This window comes from Oncorhynchus nerka, linkage group LG17 (genome assembly GCF_034236695.1).
Source record: "Oncorhynchus nerka isolate Pitt River linkage group LG17, Oner_Uvic_2.0, whole genome shotgun sequence".
NCBI classification, from domain to species: Eukaryota; Metazoa; Chordata; class Actinopteri; order Salmoniformes; family Salmonidae; genus Oncorhynchus; species Oncorhynchus nerka.
The window spans coordinates 41,045,274-41,061,626 of record NC_088412.1 but is presented as its reverse complement, the minus strand read 5'-3'; the positions used below and the strand labels follow the sequence as shown (position 1 = coordinate 41,061,626).

General features: G+C 41.1%; 1 protein-coding gene across 2 annotated transcripts; it reads left to right on the top strand.

Moving 5' to 3' along the window:
• The first annotated feature begins 1,172 nt into the window (after window positions 1-1,172).
• Window positions 1,173-15,773, top strand: LOC115145243 (histone acetyltransferase KAT8-like). Of its 2 annotated transcripts, XM_029686659.2 has the most exons (11): window positions 1,176-1,547; window positions 4,220-4,294; window positions 4,429-4,607; window positions 4,772-4,825; window positions 5,600-5,764; window positions 5,972-6,061; window positions 6,315-6,455; window positions 8,461-8,554; window positions 8,942-9,092; window positions 12,583-12,737; window positions 15,515-15,773. In XM_029686659.2, exons 1-11 carry the CDS (start codon window positions 1,217-1,219, stop codon window positions 15,577-15,579), a joined length of 1,500 nt encoding a protein of 499 aa, XP_029542519.1. In that variant the 5' UTR covers window positions 1,176-1,216; the 3' UTR covers window positions 15,580-15,773. The 2 variants fall into 2 exon arrangements, with proteins under 2 accessions (XP_064859236.1, XP_029542519.1); XM_065003164.1 differs by lacking the exons at window positions 12,583-12,737; window positions 15,515-15,773 and adding an exon at window positions 10,045-12,294 and having other exon boundaries at window positions 1,173-1,547.
• The last annotated feature ends 580 nt before the right edge of the window (window positions 15,774-16,353 follow it).

The window sequence follows — 16,353 nt, the reverse complement described above, 5'->3', positions numbered from 1 at the left end:
CAAACTTGCACACTTTTGATAGACTTAAAGGGGCAATCTGTAGTTTCTACATCCATTTTTGCACTTAGATATATATAAATTAGATAGATATATATCTATATCCATTGAGTCTTGAAGAATATAACTTATAAATCCCTCATGAGCTTCTTTCAACTGTCACACTCCATGAGAATCCAAAATATACTCTGTTTTATTCCAATGTTTGTAAACATTGTACATGTAAACAAACCCTGTATTGCCTCATAACATGGTTAAAACAATAATTGTATATGTATATCATGGATGGTCAGTCCTTGCATCCAGAGCTCTGTCTATTTGTCTGAGAGTGGTTAAATTTCTCAAGGCCCATCCCTCAGCTTTTTAACAAAACAGAGGCGGGGCGTCCGTTTTGTTATTGTTTCATCTGTGGATTTGCCCTTTAAAAAGCTGCATATTATCAAAGTGCCACCAACAAAAAGGTAAACAATAGGCCTATAGCAAATGCAGCATATGACATTATTCCCCCTCCCCACATGTAAATAGCACTTTTCAGTAGTGCTCAAAGAATTGCATTCCATGAGCGCAGCATTTATTTTTCAACTGGAATCAATGAGCCCAATCAGTCCTCTATGACAACAAAAGCATAAATTACAAGGAGGGGTGGCTAATAAGTCCTTAGTTTTGGGGTCATGCTCAGGTAAAACAATATGGCAAATCAATACTTCCATATTTCCAAGTCCTATTCTTGAAGATCAAGGGGTATAACTTTGAATGAAATGACTGGAATTCTGATAGACTTTGTTTTTTAAGGTAAATATATAATTTAATCGTATTATATGCAGTAGAAAGCGATGGGTTGGAAGAAGCCTACATAACCAACTCAACGTAAAATGTAACATCCGTAAATGGCCAGCTGTGTAAACTTTAACATTGATTTATCCTGCAATAGATGTCCTTCAAATGGTAACATACATGTTTGTCTTCTAATGCCTCTTATGGGGAAAGTAAGAGGCATTAGTAACGGAATGTAATCTGATTACGTTACTGATTACAATTTCGGACAGGTAACTAGTAACTGTAACGGATAACAAAAGTAACCTACCCAACACAGGGGGTATATGACCTGATCCTAGATCTGTTAGAAGAACAACTTGTTTCGAAGAGTCGAGAACGCCGCCCTCTGCACTGCGCAAACTCACATCGTCCGGGGGCAGGCAGTGTTTTGAAATAACACAAGATGTCTGCCGGAACAGCGCTAACAACGAACGAGCGTCATATTCGAGACAATAACTACAACAACAATCTTCCAGAGGACCGAATGGACGTTGAACTTGACACAGGACACAACGTAACGGACCGGGAAGACTTGGACACTGGAATACAAGCCACTTGTTCATCTAACGGCAGTGGTGGGGAGGAGGATGAGTCGGAGTCCATTGATCGGGAAAGAGAAGCCGGGGGCTCGATTTCTCAGCGCAACGGGGAAGGAGTGTTGTTGGGCAGGGAGCAAGAGGTGTCAGTCGAAATCGGAGAGACGTATTTATGTCAGCGAGCCGACAAGACATGGCGTAAGTATTTGTTTATAAGCCAATAATGGTTAGCTACGTTTGAAAGGCTGTGAGGCAGAACACTATTTTATCATCAGTGCGTCCCGACTGGTTCTGCATATATCTTCAGACTGATAGTAGGCTGGACACGTGACATGTTTTTTTTCAAAACTAAGACTAGTTCATTGCATCCGCCGTGGAGCCCAGTTTCTTAATATTACCATCTGTCCAAACTGCTTGGCGTAGTGTTGAATTAATCGCGAAAAAACATTTTAGAGCATTTTTCACCCTACCAGCTCCTATTAGTTCTATTGAGCACAGTGGCACCAATTCGCTTCCAAACGTTCTATTCCCAGCCTTATTATTCTAGGTTACAATTCCTGCCAGGCTATTGTTGGCAATGAGACCTGCCCATATTACATTCGTAGGCTTACCTGAGTAATTTATTATAATTAACAAGGTTGGGGCTACTTGGTGAGCAAACTCGCTGTTTGCCTGGGCACACGTTGTTGTGGCACGCAGAGCTAACTATGGCTGGCGCATAGCCATCAAACGTTAAACATTTTCTGCTCATGGAGGGTGTAAACCTAAAAAAAAAACGCATGTGTCTGTCATCTTTTTCAAGATGTGGCCGCTTTAAACAGCCAGAGGACATTTTTTAATTAAGAAATAACCATTGCGAATGTAGATCTGCTACCTCAGATTATGAGCCGAGCAAGTGTCACGAATGAGTTATTTAGTACCCACAGAAGGCCACATGGAGGAACAAGAGAGCTATGAACCCATACTGTTTTGCCTTAAACTCTAACCCTAGGTATAACCTATTTTAGCTCTTAAGCCTATACCTATACCTCGGGTAGGGTAGCCTAGAATAGTTTTAAAAACAATTTGTGTTATAATATTGTTAGTAAATACCATTATAGTACTAAATAGCATTTGGATTGTTCTTAAGAAAAAAATCTAAACCTATGCAAGTATTTAGCTGTTTTTTTTGTTCTTTTATGATATTTATTATTATAACACTTGATAAACAAGCCACATTTTATTTTTCAAATGTGGTTTGAACTGTGTGTGACCTATATGTGAAAGTCCAACAATTGGATGGGATAGGTGGGGCAGGTTTGAGACTGATCTCAGGAATTAATAAGAAAAATACACTTTATTTCTCAGCTGCCTCCTCACCAGTGACTTTATGTGAATTAATAACTTTTAATTGCTAAATATTTCTAATAGATGGCAGCATAAAATCACAAAGCATCAATTATAGGCTATTGCAGTAATAAGCTTGACATAAAATAGCATGCAACCAAAGACTATATGTCCCATGATTTTCTAAAATGGTCACTCATGACTCATTTACAGGTAACTATTTATCTCGTATTAGGCCTGTGTTGCTTTTGGGAGAGCAAAAAAATAGTGACTATAGCAGGTATTGAACCCCGGCCAAATAATCACTAGTCAGGTGCGCTAACCTCAACCCTAGTAGACATGCATAATAAATCATCTCTGTTAACGTATCATATTATGAGTACACAGCCTCGAATAGAAAAGATGAGTGCTTCTTCCAACCCGCCAACAAATTACATCATGCACCCTCCCGGTTAGCAAACTTACTTCCAACATCCTCTCGCTTGCAGCACACGTTTTTGGTGGAGCTTGTTGAGTTGGCTACTTTTACGAGAAGGCAGAGCGGGTCTATGATGGTTGACGAATTTGACAATGAATGTACTAGGAAAATACGTTTTTGTCGACCAAAGGTGATTGAATTAATGTTCAGGCTTATTGATAATTGTTATGGTAATGAGGTATAATTTCAAAACATGAGCACATAAATAAGTAATAATAAACATGAATCATCATTATATTTCTTCACAGCAATCTGTTAAATGCCTTTTTAGCCCTTCCTCTTGCGTTAGCAGTGTGGAAAGGGACAGAACGTGCACGCATGAGTTTTCCTGTTAACTTCTTAAGGTATAGGGGGCAGCATTTTCACTTTTGGATAAATAGCGTGCCCAATTTCAACTTCCTGCTACTCATGCCAGGAATATAAGATATGCATATTATTAGTAGATTTGGATAGAAAACACTCTGAAGTTTCTAAAACTGTTTGAATCATGTCTGTGAGTATAACAGAATTTATGTAGCAGGCAAATCCCTGAGGATTAATTTCGGAATTGTTAATTTTTTTGGTCTCTGTTCACTGAGTTCTCATTGGCAAATTATATTTCTTAGGAACCTGTTTTCAGTTCCTACCGCTTCCACTGGATGTCACCAGTCTTTGGAATTTGGTTGAGGTTATTAATTTTTTTATTGTTTACATTTTAACTACCAGCAACGTCGGCAGGTCTCATTGCCAACAATAGCAAAGCACAATAAGCTGGGAGTAGAACGTTCGGAAAGCGAGTTGGTGTCACGGTGCTCAATAGAACTAATAGGAGCTGGCACGGTGAAAAATACCCTAAAATAAGGCCTCTTTTTTGTGATTACTTCAAAACTACAGCTGGGACATATGGTAATATTATGAAACTGGGCTCTGTGGCAGATGCACTGTACTTGTTTTTATCAGAAGAAAAGCGTTGTTAAAAATGTAATGTGTCCTGCCCTACTATAGCTAGCTAGATGTGCTTTTTACAGAGATGGCTACAGTTAAATCAGTAAAACTCAACTTGATTTTTTTCTTCTTCTTCTTTCAGATTCTGCTGAGGTTATCCAGTCCAGGCTCAACGAACAGGAGGGCAGAGAGGAGTTCTACGTACACTATGTTGGATGTGGGTGGGACACACACAGCACTTCCATTCTCCTCTATCTTTTCATGCACCTCTCCTTCTACTTTCCTCCAGCTCCCTTTATCATTTCTTCCTTCGCCGCCAACCCTCTCTTTAACTCTCCCCTGGGCCTGTAGTTAACAGACGTCTGGATGAGTGGGTGGGCAAGGCTCGCCTGGCACTGACCAAGACAGCGAAGGACGCAGTTACAAAAATCGCAGAGGGTGGTGGAGGGGGCGAGCTGGGGGAGCAGCCCGAGAGGAAGATCACCCGCAACCAGAAACGCAAACATGATGAGATCAACCACGTGCAGAAGGTAGGCTAGTGCCGGAGGTTCTAGACTACATACCCCAACAGTGGTGGATCAGATCCCCATTGTCAATTTCTAAACTGTTCTTCTGTCAGTCAGATTTGTTAGATTCCGATATTAAATGGGCTCCCTCTGTTCTGTTTTCTAATGGAACTCCTCTTTCCCGCCAGACGTACGCAGAGATGGACCCCACCACAGCTGCCCTGGAGAAGGAGCATGAGGCGGTAAGCGTGTGTAGCTATACTGTTTTACACTTTTTGATATACAGCACATATTCACATATTCTCACACATTCATTCCAGGGTTTTTCTTTATTTGTATTATTTTCTACATTATGCAATAATAGTGAAGACATCAAAACTATGAAATGACACGCATGGAATCATGTAGTAACCAAAAAAGAGTTTTAAACAAATGAAAATGTATTTGAGATTATTTGAGAAGTAGCCACCCTATGCCTTGACGACCGCTTTGCTCCCTCTTGGCATTCTCTCAACCATCTTCATGAGGTAGTCACCTAGAATCCATTTCAATGAACAGTTGTGCCTTGTTAAAAGTTCATTTTGTGTAATTCCTTTCCTCCTTAATGCGTTTGAGCCAATCAGTTGTGTTGTAACAAGGTAGGGGTGGTATACAGAATCTAGCCCTATTTGGTAAAAGACCAAGTCCATATTATGTCAAGAACAGCTAAAATAAGCAAACAGAAACAAACAGTCCATCATTACCTTAAGACATGAAGGTCAGTCAATCTGGTCAGTCAATATGCCATCCCATCTGGTTTGTTTTTAGTGGGACATCATTTGTTTTTCAACAGGATAATTGAAAATAATAGTGATGTCTTCACTATTATTCTACAATGTAGGAAATAGTACAAATAAAGAAAAACCCTTGAATAAGTAGGTGTGCCTTTTGACTCGTACTGTATGTAGTTGTAAGACAATACAATTCCTAGAGAAGGGGGGTGAAAGTAAAAATGTGTCCTTGCCTCTCTCTTCCAGATCACTAAAGTGAAGTACGTGGACAAGATCCAGATTGGAAACTTTGAGATTGACGCCTGGTACTTCTCCCCATTCCCAGAGGACTACGGCAAGCAGCCCAAGCTGTGGATCTGCGAGTACTGCCTCAAGTACATGAAGTACGAGAAGACCTTCAGATACCACCTGGTCAGTGACTGTCAGCTTCAACATTTTAAAAGCACTGTTCGCTTCAGCATTGCTGTTGTCTTTCATTACCATCTACCATTGGGGACTAGCACTTATATTTTACCAATATACCGTTGAAAAGCTTTGAACCATATACTAATGTTTCATCCTTCTCCACCTCTATTTCCTCTCTACCTTTCCTTTCCTCCTCACTATCTGTTCCTCCAGTCCCAATGTCAGTGGAGGCAGCCTCTTGGGAAAGAAATCTACAGGCGGAGCAACATCTCTGTGTACGAAGTGGACGGACGCGACCATAAGGTAAGAACACAGGAGGCAGGACCAAAACCACAGAGAATTACCTCAAACTGCCCTGAAAGCAATTTAAACAGGTCTTAGTTAAATGGGAACAAGTACAACCTAGACCTTTCAACTTAAGTCTTGGCGGTACCCCTAATTTGCATATGTTTGTTCCAGCCCAGCACTAACATAACTGACTCCTCTTCATTGAGCAAGGTGTATTAAAATGAACAAACCCACTGACGGTAATACTGACCCTTGTCTCTTTCTGTAGATCTACTGCCAGAACCTGTGTCTACTGGCCAAGCTCTTCCTGGACCACAAGACGCTGTACTTTGACGTGGAGCCTTTTGTCTTTTACATTCTGACTGAAGTCAACAGGCAGGGAGCACACATAGTGGGATACTTCTCCAAAGTAAGTACTGGTCCCAGTACAGGGATGGGGATATCTGTGGCTGCTTGTCCAAAGTAAAAATGTATAAATTCAGCAAAAAAATAAACGTCCATTTTTCAGGACCCTGTCTTTCAAAGATAATTTGTAAAAATCCAAATAACTTCACAGATCTTTATTGCAAAGGGTTTAAACACTGTTTACCATGCTTGTTCAATGAAACATAAACAATTAATGAACATGCACCTGTGGAATCGTCGTTAAGACACTAACAGCTTACAGACATTAGACAATTAAGGTCACAGTTATGAAAACTTAGAATACTAAAGAGGCCTTTCTACTGACTCTGAGCATCCGCGTGAACGTGCATGCGCCTTAGGCATGCTGCAAGGAGGCATGAGGACTGCAGATGTGGCCAGGGCAATACATTGCAATGTCTGTACTGTGAGACGCCTAAGACAGCGCTACAGGGAGACAGGACGGACAGCAGTGGCAGACCACGTGTAAAAACAACTGCACAGGATCGGTACATCCGAACATCACACCTGCGGGACAGGTACAGGATGGCAACAACACCAGGAACGCACAATCCCTCCATCAGTGCTCAGGCTGTCCGCAATAGGCTGAGAGAGGCTGGACTGAGGGCTTGTAGGCCTGTTGTAAGACAGGTCCTCACCAGACATCACTGGCAACAACGGGCACAAACCCACCGTTGCTGGACAAGACAGGACTGGCAAAAAGTGCTCTTCACTGACGAATTGCGGTTTTGTCTCACCAGCGGTGATGGACTGATTCGCGTTTATCGTCGAAGGAATGAGCGTTACACCGGGGCCTGTACTCTGGAGCGGGATCGAGGTGGAGGGTCCGTCATGGTCTGGGGCAGTGTGTCACTGCATCAATGGACTGAGCTTGTTGCCATCAACACTGCGTTACAGGGAAGACATCCCCCTCCCTCGTGGTACCCTTCCTGCAGGCTCATCCTGACATGACCCTCCAGCATGATAATGCCACCAGCCATACTGTGCGTGATTTCGTGCAAGACAGGAATATCAGTTAACTGCCATGGCCAGCGAAGAGCCCGGATCTCAATTCTATTGAGCACGTCTGGGACTTGTTGGATCGGAGGGTGAGGGCTAGGGCCATTCCCCACAAATGTCCGGGAACTTGCAGGTGCCTTGGTGGAAGAACGGGGTAACTGGCAAATCTGGTGCAGTCCATGAGGTGGAGATACACTGCACTACTTAATGCAGCTGGTGGCCACACCAGATACTGACTGTTACTTTTGATTTTGACCCCTCTTTGTTCAGGGACAGATTATTCAATTTCTGTTAGTCACATGTCTGTGGAACTTGTTCAGTTTATGTCTCAGTTGTTGAATCTTGTTATGTTCATACAAATATTTACACATGTTAAGTTTGCTGAAAATTAACACAGTTTATTTACAGTGAGAGGACGTTTCTTTTTTTGCTGAGTTTATCTGTAATGTAGCTGTAAAAAAAAGTTAGAAACAGATTTCATAAATGGTTGTAATTCAAATCAAATGTTATTTGTCACATGCACCGAATACAACCGGTGTAGACCTTACATTGAAATGCTTACTTACAAGCCCTTAAAACAATGCAGTTTTAAGAAAAAAATGCATGTAAAGAAAATATTTATTAAATAAACTGAAGTAAACAATTTTTTAAAATAATTTGAAAATAACCATTTAAAAGCAACAATAAAATAACAGTAACGAAACTATATACAGGGGGTACCGGTACAGAATCAATGTGCTGGGGCACAGTTTAGTCGAGGTAATTGAGGTAATGTGTACATGTAATTCAAATAGTCCAGGTAGGCATTTGGTTATCTGTTCAGAAGTCTTATGGCTTGAGGGTAGAAGCTGTTAAGAATCCTTTTGGACCTAAAGATGTCTCATGTCTTGAGGAAAGTCCCAAATCCGAAGGAAATTGTTCATCGTTTGATATGAACGGATAACTGGTATAGTGTAGGCCTATAAAAGCTGAGCTTGTTGTGTGTTCCACAGGAGAAAGAGTCTCCAGATGGGAATAACGTGGCGTGTATCCTCACCCTCCCACCCTACCAGCGCAGAGGATACGGAAAGTTCCTCATAGCCTTCAGTGAGTGGGATGCACACACACACACACACACACACACTAGAGCTGGGCAATATGGACAAAATATTATGATAAATTGACAGTTATCAGGTTAACAATAAATTGTGCGTTAAGTTAATACAATTATTAAGCACCATTTATTTTATTATACCCCTTAAACTACTACTTTGAATGTTAACAATTTTCCCGTTAGCAATAGCTCATATTAGCCGACTTAGGCCTATTCCATTTCAATCTTCACATTTCTAGTAAAGGCTACTTATCATTATTGTCAATATCAGTAAAATGTTGTTTATAAATGGCCGGTTTGGTTGGTGACGATCATTTTTGGGTTATCGTCCCAGCTCTAACACACACTATCACACGTGCTCTCTCTTTCTCTCCCCCCAGGCTATGAGCTGTCTAAATTGGAGAGTACGGTGGGTTCTCCGGAGAAGCCCCTGTCAGACCTGGGCAAGCTGAGCTACAGGAGCTACTGGTCCTGGGTGCTGCTGGAGATTCTCAGGGACTTCAGGGGCACGCTCTCCATCAAGGACCTCAGGTACACACAAACAAGCAACTATTTTCACCTCACCATAAATACATTCTCATGTACAGTACCAGTCAAAAGTTTGGACACACCTACTCATTCCAGGTTTTTTTGTTTTTACTACTTTCTAAATTGTAGAATAGCAGTGAAGACATCAAAACTATGAAATAACACATATGGAATCATGTGCCTTGTTAAGTTATTTTGTGGAATTCTTTTCATTCTTAATGCGTTTGAGACAATCACTTGTGTTGTGACAAGGTAGAGATGGTATATTAAAATAAGCAAAGAGAAATGACAGTCCATCATTACTTTAAGACATGAAGGTCAGTCAATTCGGAAAATTTCAAGAACTTTGAAAGTTTCTTCAAGTGCAGTCTCAAAAGCCATCAAGCGCTTTGATGAAATTGGCTCTCACGAGGACTGCCACAGGAAAGGAAGATCCAGAGTTACCTCTGCTGCAGAGGATAAGTTCATGAGAGTTATCAGCCTCATAAATTGCAGCCCAAATAAATGCTTCACAGAGATCAAGTAACAGACACATCTCAACATCAACTGTTCAAAGGAGACTGTGTGAATCAGGCCTTCATGGTCTAATTTTTGCAAAGAAACCACTACTAAAGGAGACCAATAGAAAGAAGAGACTTGCTTGGGCCAATAAACACGAGCAATGGACATTAGACCGGTAGAAATCTATCCTTTGGTCTGATGAGTCCAAATTTGAGATTTTTGGTTCTAACCACCGTGTCTTTGTGAGACGCAGAGTAGGTGAACCGATGATCTCAGCATGTGGTTCCCACCGTGAAGCTTGGAGGATGTGTGGGGGTGCTTTGCTGGTGGCACTGTCAGTGATTTATTTGGAATTTAAGGCACACTGAACCAGCATGGCTACAACAGCATTCTGCAGTGATACGCCATCCCATCTGGTTTGCACTTAGTTCCGCTATCATTTGTTTTTCAACAGGACAATGACTGAAATCACACCTCCAGGCTGGGTAAGGGCTATTTGACCAAGAAGGAGAGGGATGGAGTGCTGCATCAGATGACCTGGCCTCCACAATCACTCGACCTCAACTCAATTGAGATGGTTTGGGATGAGTAGGACCACATAGTGAAGGAAAAGCAGCCAACAAGTGCTCAGCATACAGTGGTTGCTCCACTAAAAGTTTTGCGATTATGCTGTGGTACTTAGAGGTCATTTGTGGTTTAGTACGGTACCCTACATCATCACTTCATTGCTCCAGACCAGCGCAAGGGGGAGTTAGAGCACTGTGTCTCTGACAGTGAATGGGTGACATAAACCTAAATAGAAACTGTTAATTGTGCTAGACTTCACACTAAGGGTTTTATTTTGTTAGGATTATTTTGCTCTTACTGTAGTAGTGTAGCCCACTCCTGACCGGTCACGTTGTACAGCGTCTGAGTGGCGGAACGGACTAAGACACTGCATAGTAGGTCAAGCTGTGTTGCTACAGATGTTGGTTCAATGCCCGTGCCGGCCTCTACTGGGAGACCCGTGAAATGACTCTAGGTTTTTGGTTTCTCTCCCTTTAAAAACAGAAATAAATAATTATAAATAACAAACTGGCTAATAACTAACTTTATTTCCAAATTAGTAACATTGTCTCATCCCATGTTCAAGAATGGCCTTTTTCTCGCTCATTTTACAGTATTTGAAAACTAAATCATCTCCCAAATATATTTTATAATTATTTTAAAGCCCCTTGGATATTCTCACAGATATATTATTAACCCTGTTATTAGTAGGACAATATATATTGGTCATGGCTCACAATTGGCTCCGTGTTTCTCTCCCTCTTAAAACAGAAATAAATATTTTGGCCTTTACAAATATTATTCTGGCCTTTATTACAATCGCTCTTTCATTTAGAGCGATTTTATTTTATTTAAAAAATAAAATAAATATATCATTATATATTATCAAGTTGATGCCAGTTATATAGCCTGCACCTACATAAAGTTGAGTGACTCACTCATTCATGGCTTTGGATCAAAATAAATAAGTACCAACATTCTTTCTGATAGTCTTCTAATAAAAACATGTTTTGATTATCCTGACCTGGACACCATGTACAGTGTTAGAACAGCCCATTATGGGCTATTAGCAGGACAATATACCTTTACCAACATGCATTTACCAACATGCATCCAAAATGCATTGCTACAGATACCCATGCCGCCCGCCACCGGTAGACCCATGAGGCGGCTTTTGGTTTTAATTTCGAATCCTCCAATCCTCTACATGTAATTATTGGCAGAGTCCGGTCATATTTTTCGATATATTGTCGGCCTACCGTAGGCGATATGAGTCTCACTAGTCTAGTGTTGAGTAATGTACTGTGGTGTAGGTCTTATTTATTTAAAGAGCATATTGAAGTTAGAAGCAATAGGATTTGAAGCAATAGCCTACAACTACTTTAGCTTCTTTCACGCTGCTCTGAGACAAGCATGGGGACTGGTCTTGATAAATCAATGCGATTTTTATTTTGACTGCATCTCCGTTTGGGTATTGGTTAGACTACAATTATGGTGTAGAAATAATGTTATGCTCTTAGTGTAACCTTTATTTAACTAGGCAAGTCAGTTAAGAACAAATTCTTATTTACAAGGACAGCCTACTCCTTCCTCCCCGTCAGGGAATTGAATCCCAGTCTTCCGCGTGCCCGCATGACACGGAAGCCAAATAGCCAAGTACTGTAGTCTACTCCCGACCGTCACGTTGTACATCGCCATATTTTCCGTTCCATCCAAATGGAAACCCAGAGGGTTTTTCTTGGAATAAAAACACCATAATATTAAGCAACATTTCTTAAAATCAGTCCCGTTATTTAAGTGCCAACCACTGGTACCATTAATGCTAGTTTGACGTTAGATGCTGCTAATGCTATGTTCTTATAAAAAAAGGTTTGAAATTCTCTAGTGCAGCCACTACTGAAGGCAATCAAATGCTTGTCAAAGATGCCCTCTGGTGGTCAAGCTAGCATTAACGGTACCCGTGGTTGGCACTTAAATAACATGCTGTGCTGCAGTACGCTGCAACTTTTAAAGGACATTTCTGTGGGAATTCCTTCAAGTCTGTTGGAAAAGCATTCCAGGAGACTACCTCATGAAGCTGGTTGAGAGAATGCCACAGTGTGCAAAGCCGTCAAGGAAAAGGGTGGCTCAAGTATAAAATATATTTCGATTTCTTTAACACTCTTTTTTTGGTTACTACTTGATTTCATGTGTTATTTCATTAGTTTTGATGTCTTCACTATTATTCTACAATGTAGAAAAATAATGTTTTTTTTTAAACTTCAATGAGTAGGTGTCCAAACTTTTGACTGGTACTGTATGTGAAAATCCATCTACTTGCACATCCACAACATAGGTACACCTGCATTCACTTGTACATATGTCAGGTACTCCTACATCATAACTGTACACATATGACCTCACACACACTCAGCCCCAGATTCTCATTGCTCTCCCCACTCCACAGTCAGATGACCAGTATTACCCAGGGTGACATCATCAGTACGCTGCAGTCCCTCAACATGGTGAAATACTGGAAAGGCCAGCACGTCATCTGTGTCACGCCCAAACTGGTTGAGGAACACCTCAAGAGTGCCCAGTACAAGAAGCCGCCAATCACAGGTAGACATGTTTCCTTTTGACGTCTCATAGGCTCCATCCCAAATGACACCTACACTACTGTTCACTAGTTTGCAGTCACTTAGAAATGTCCTTGTTTCTGAATGAAAAGCAAAAGAAATGTGTCCATTAAAATAACATCACATTTATCAGAAATACAGTGTAGACATTAACGTCTACACTGTATTTCTGATCAATTTGATGTTATTTTAATGGACAAAAAATTGCTTTTCTTACAAAAACAAGGACATTTCTAAGTGACCCCAAACTTTTGAACGGTGGTGTATTAGTGCACTACTTTTGACCAGAGCCCCAAAACAGATTTTGAAGACTTGTGGGTCCCACCACATCCACATCTCTCTCCTGCTTTCTCCCAGTCACACACACTCCTGTTTCTCACTGTTCTCTTTGACATGGCACAGCTGGGGGGAGGGTCTGTGTTCGCATTAATGTGTATGAAGTAGTGCGGAGCTAATTGACAGATGTCGGTTCAATTATTTGAATTCCATTTAGTTGGGTTTTTGTATGTGTTCTGAATGCGCAGTTTGTCTAGATATATCAGATCAAACCTGGACTGTGTGTAGTAGGGGGTTATAGTTTTCAACAGGCCATTATTCTACATAGTTGAGCTCAGAAAATGTGGTAATTAATTACAATGACCATGATCCATTGCGCGCCTACTTGTCCGGTCTATGTGGGGCAGACACGGAGAGGAAGGGAAGAGAGACTGTATTTTCCACTTCATATTAGCTAGACTACTTTTCATTTAGTTTCAAGTCGCTAGTCCATCGAGCCTTCTCCCGCTAGAATGAACAATATGCATATTCTAGTGATCTGTTGATAGGATAGGTGCCTGACCAGGAACAAATCGAGCAATGACAGGGAAACGTGGAAAAGGGGAAGCGAGAGAGTTCACTCTCTCCAAAATATGCTCAATGCGATTCTATGGGCTTATTTTGGAGCTAAGCTTGTCGCATGCCTTCCCGCCTTTGGGACAATGACTCCCATTGTTAGGGCGAAGACTTGAGCATCTCGTCATTATTTACAGATCCGTCATTGCAGTCAAATCTCTTTACACAGAGAAGGGAGAAGGCGTGATGCTCGTGAATTTGCACGTCCCATGTAATGTTGAGTCAATCAACATCGTGGTGCATAGTAGGTTATTGACTTTGCATTGATTGACAATTGAAGAGGAAGTGTTGACTGGTTTTTAAAGGGTGTCGAACTGACTGAATAAAGTTGATATCCTATATCCCTTGGCCATAAATCATGTGACTATGGTTATACAATGCCTTCGGAAAGTATTCAGACCCCTTGACTTTTTCCACATTCTGTTAAGTTATAGCCTCATTGGAAAGTGAATTAAATAAATAAAAATCCTTAGCAATCTACACACAATACCCCATAATGATAAAGCGAAAATAAATGTTTGCAAATGTATTCAAAATAAAAACTGATACCTTATTTACAAAAGTATTTGGACGAAATGGAAGAAGTTTGGAACCACCAAGACTCCTCCTAGAGCTGGCCGCCCGGCCAAACTGAGCAGTCAGGGGAGAAGGGCCTTGGTCAGGGAGGTGACAAAGAACCCAATGGTCACTCTGACAGAGCTGCAAAGTTCCTTAATGGAGATGGTTGTCCTTCTGGAAGGTTCTATCTCTGCAGCACTCTGACAATGAGAACTTTATGGTAGAGTGGCCAGCGGAAGCCACTCCTCAGTAAAAGGAACATGACATCCCGCTTGGGGTTTGCTAAAATGCACCTAAAGACTCTGACCATGAGAAACAAGATTCTCTGGTCTGACGGAACCAAGATTGAACTCTGGCCTGAATGCCAAGCGTCACGCCTGGAGGAGCCTGGCACCATCCCTATGGTGAATCATGGTTGTGGCAGCATTTTCAGAGCAGCAGGGACTGGGAGACTAGTAGGATCGAAGTAAAGATGAACGGAGAAAAGTACAGACAGATACTTGATGAAAAACTGCTCAGGACCTCAGAACCTCAGACTGGGGGTGAAAGTTCACCTTCCAACAGGATAACAACACTAAGCACACAGCCAAGACAACACAGGATTGGCTTTGGGGCAAGTCTCTGAATATTGAATGGCCCAGCCAGAGCCTGAACTTGAACCCGATCTAACATCTCTGGAGAAACCTGAAAATAGTTGTGCAGCGACACTCCCCATCCAACCTGACAGAGCTTGAGAGGATCTGCAGAGAAGAATGTAACGTAACAAAATGGGGAAAAAGTCAAGGGGTCTGAACATTTTCTGAATGCACTGTACTTTGAAGAACAGCTAAAATAGTTTTTTTTTGTCAGACCGCATAGGCAGCAGCTCTTTAGATATAAGATGATGACTTGGAATCAAATGATGAAGTCGTGAAACAAATGTAATATACACAGCTGAAATATTTTATTGAATTGAAGTAATGTGAATAAATGATGTGTGTGATCAGCAGTAATGGGCCGTCACTACCATCATGGGACTTTTTATTAATTGTTTTATTCTGTTACAGCATTCTGTCCACCCACATAATGCATTTAAAGTTTTTTTAAAAAAGGGTATTTTTTGTTGTTGTACTTGTACCGAAACCAACCCGACCTCAAAGCAGTAATCGCTCAGCACTAGTATACAGTTGTCTCTTGAGGATGTAATAGTGTTACTAATATGTGTGTGTATGAGGGGCTCGTCCATGGGGCTGCGTCACATGTATGTTTTATTTTGTGTGTGTGTGTGAGAGAGAGAGAGAGACCCTGACCAGAATGTTTCTATCTCCTCAGTTGACACTGTGTGTCTGAAGTGGGCCCCGCCCAAACATAAGCAAGCCAAGTTTTCCAAGAAGTGAGGGAAGGTGCTCGTGACATCATGCCAGACCACCCAACCAACCCACCCACGCATGGTATTTGTTCTCCAATTCCCTTCTTCACCCACTTGTTCTTTGTCCCCAGTTTAAACTATTTGTTGTGAAGAGGAACCAATATGTACATTACTAGTGTCTTTTTTTCTGTTTTTTTAAATAAACAAGAATAGTGATATTCACTTGGGTGGTCTTTTTTTTTTTTTTAACATTGTGATTTGTACTAATAATTTCTACTTGACTCAATAGCAGTGTTTCTCCTAGATATATTTTTCCCTTGGTGGGGTGCAAAGGCACCTGAAACAACTACTATGAAGACTGAGTGAATACTACTCTAATATGCTTTGAAAATACTGGTAATAACAATCAGCGATGCAATAAAGAAAAAGTCAGTATTGTTATTGATTTCTTTTTAAAATGACAATGGTATTATTTGGTGCACAGTTGTTACTCAATTGTGTAAAGTGATATGACATGAAGTGAGAGAAGGCAGTTGGTATTAGATTTCACATGGCGGCTTTAGGTATTTTCTCAACAAATTTCCATAAGGCTCTTGCCTTGACGACTTTGTCTATATTGTCATGGTGATAATAAGACATTTTAAAGGAATTGAATGGGAAGGCAGGGGTGTACTCCTCCTAGAGTGTTGTGTTAGAGCAAAAGCCTGCAAACCTACCAGAATACCGGTAGACTTACTTTGTCTGGCTACTCATCCACATCGCTCCGGCCAACTGACACTTCTTCTCTACGATGAGTCTGGAT

Excerpts from the sequence above, each read along its gene's own strand:
- LOC115145243 (XM_029686659.2), top strand. The coding sequence starts at position 1,217 with ATGTCTGCCGGAACAGCGCTAACAACGAACGAGCGTCATATTCGAGAC. Across the intron at positions 8,555-8,941 it reads AAAGTTCCTCATAGCCTTCA|GCTATGAGCTGTCTAAATTG; the intron begins GTGAGTGGGATG and ends CTCTCCCCCCAG. Across the intron at positions 12,738-15,514 it reads CAAGAAGCCGCCAATCACAG|TTGACACTGTGTGTCTGAAG; the intron begins GTAGACATGTTT and ends CTATCTCCTCAG.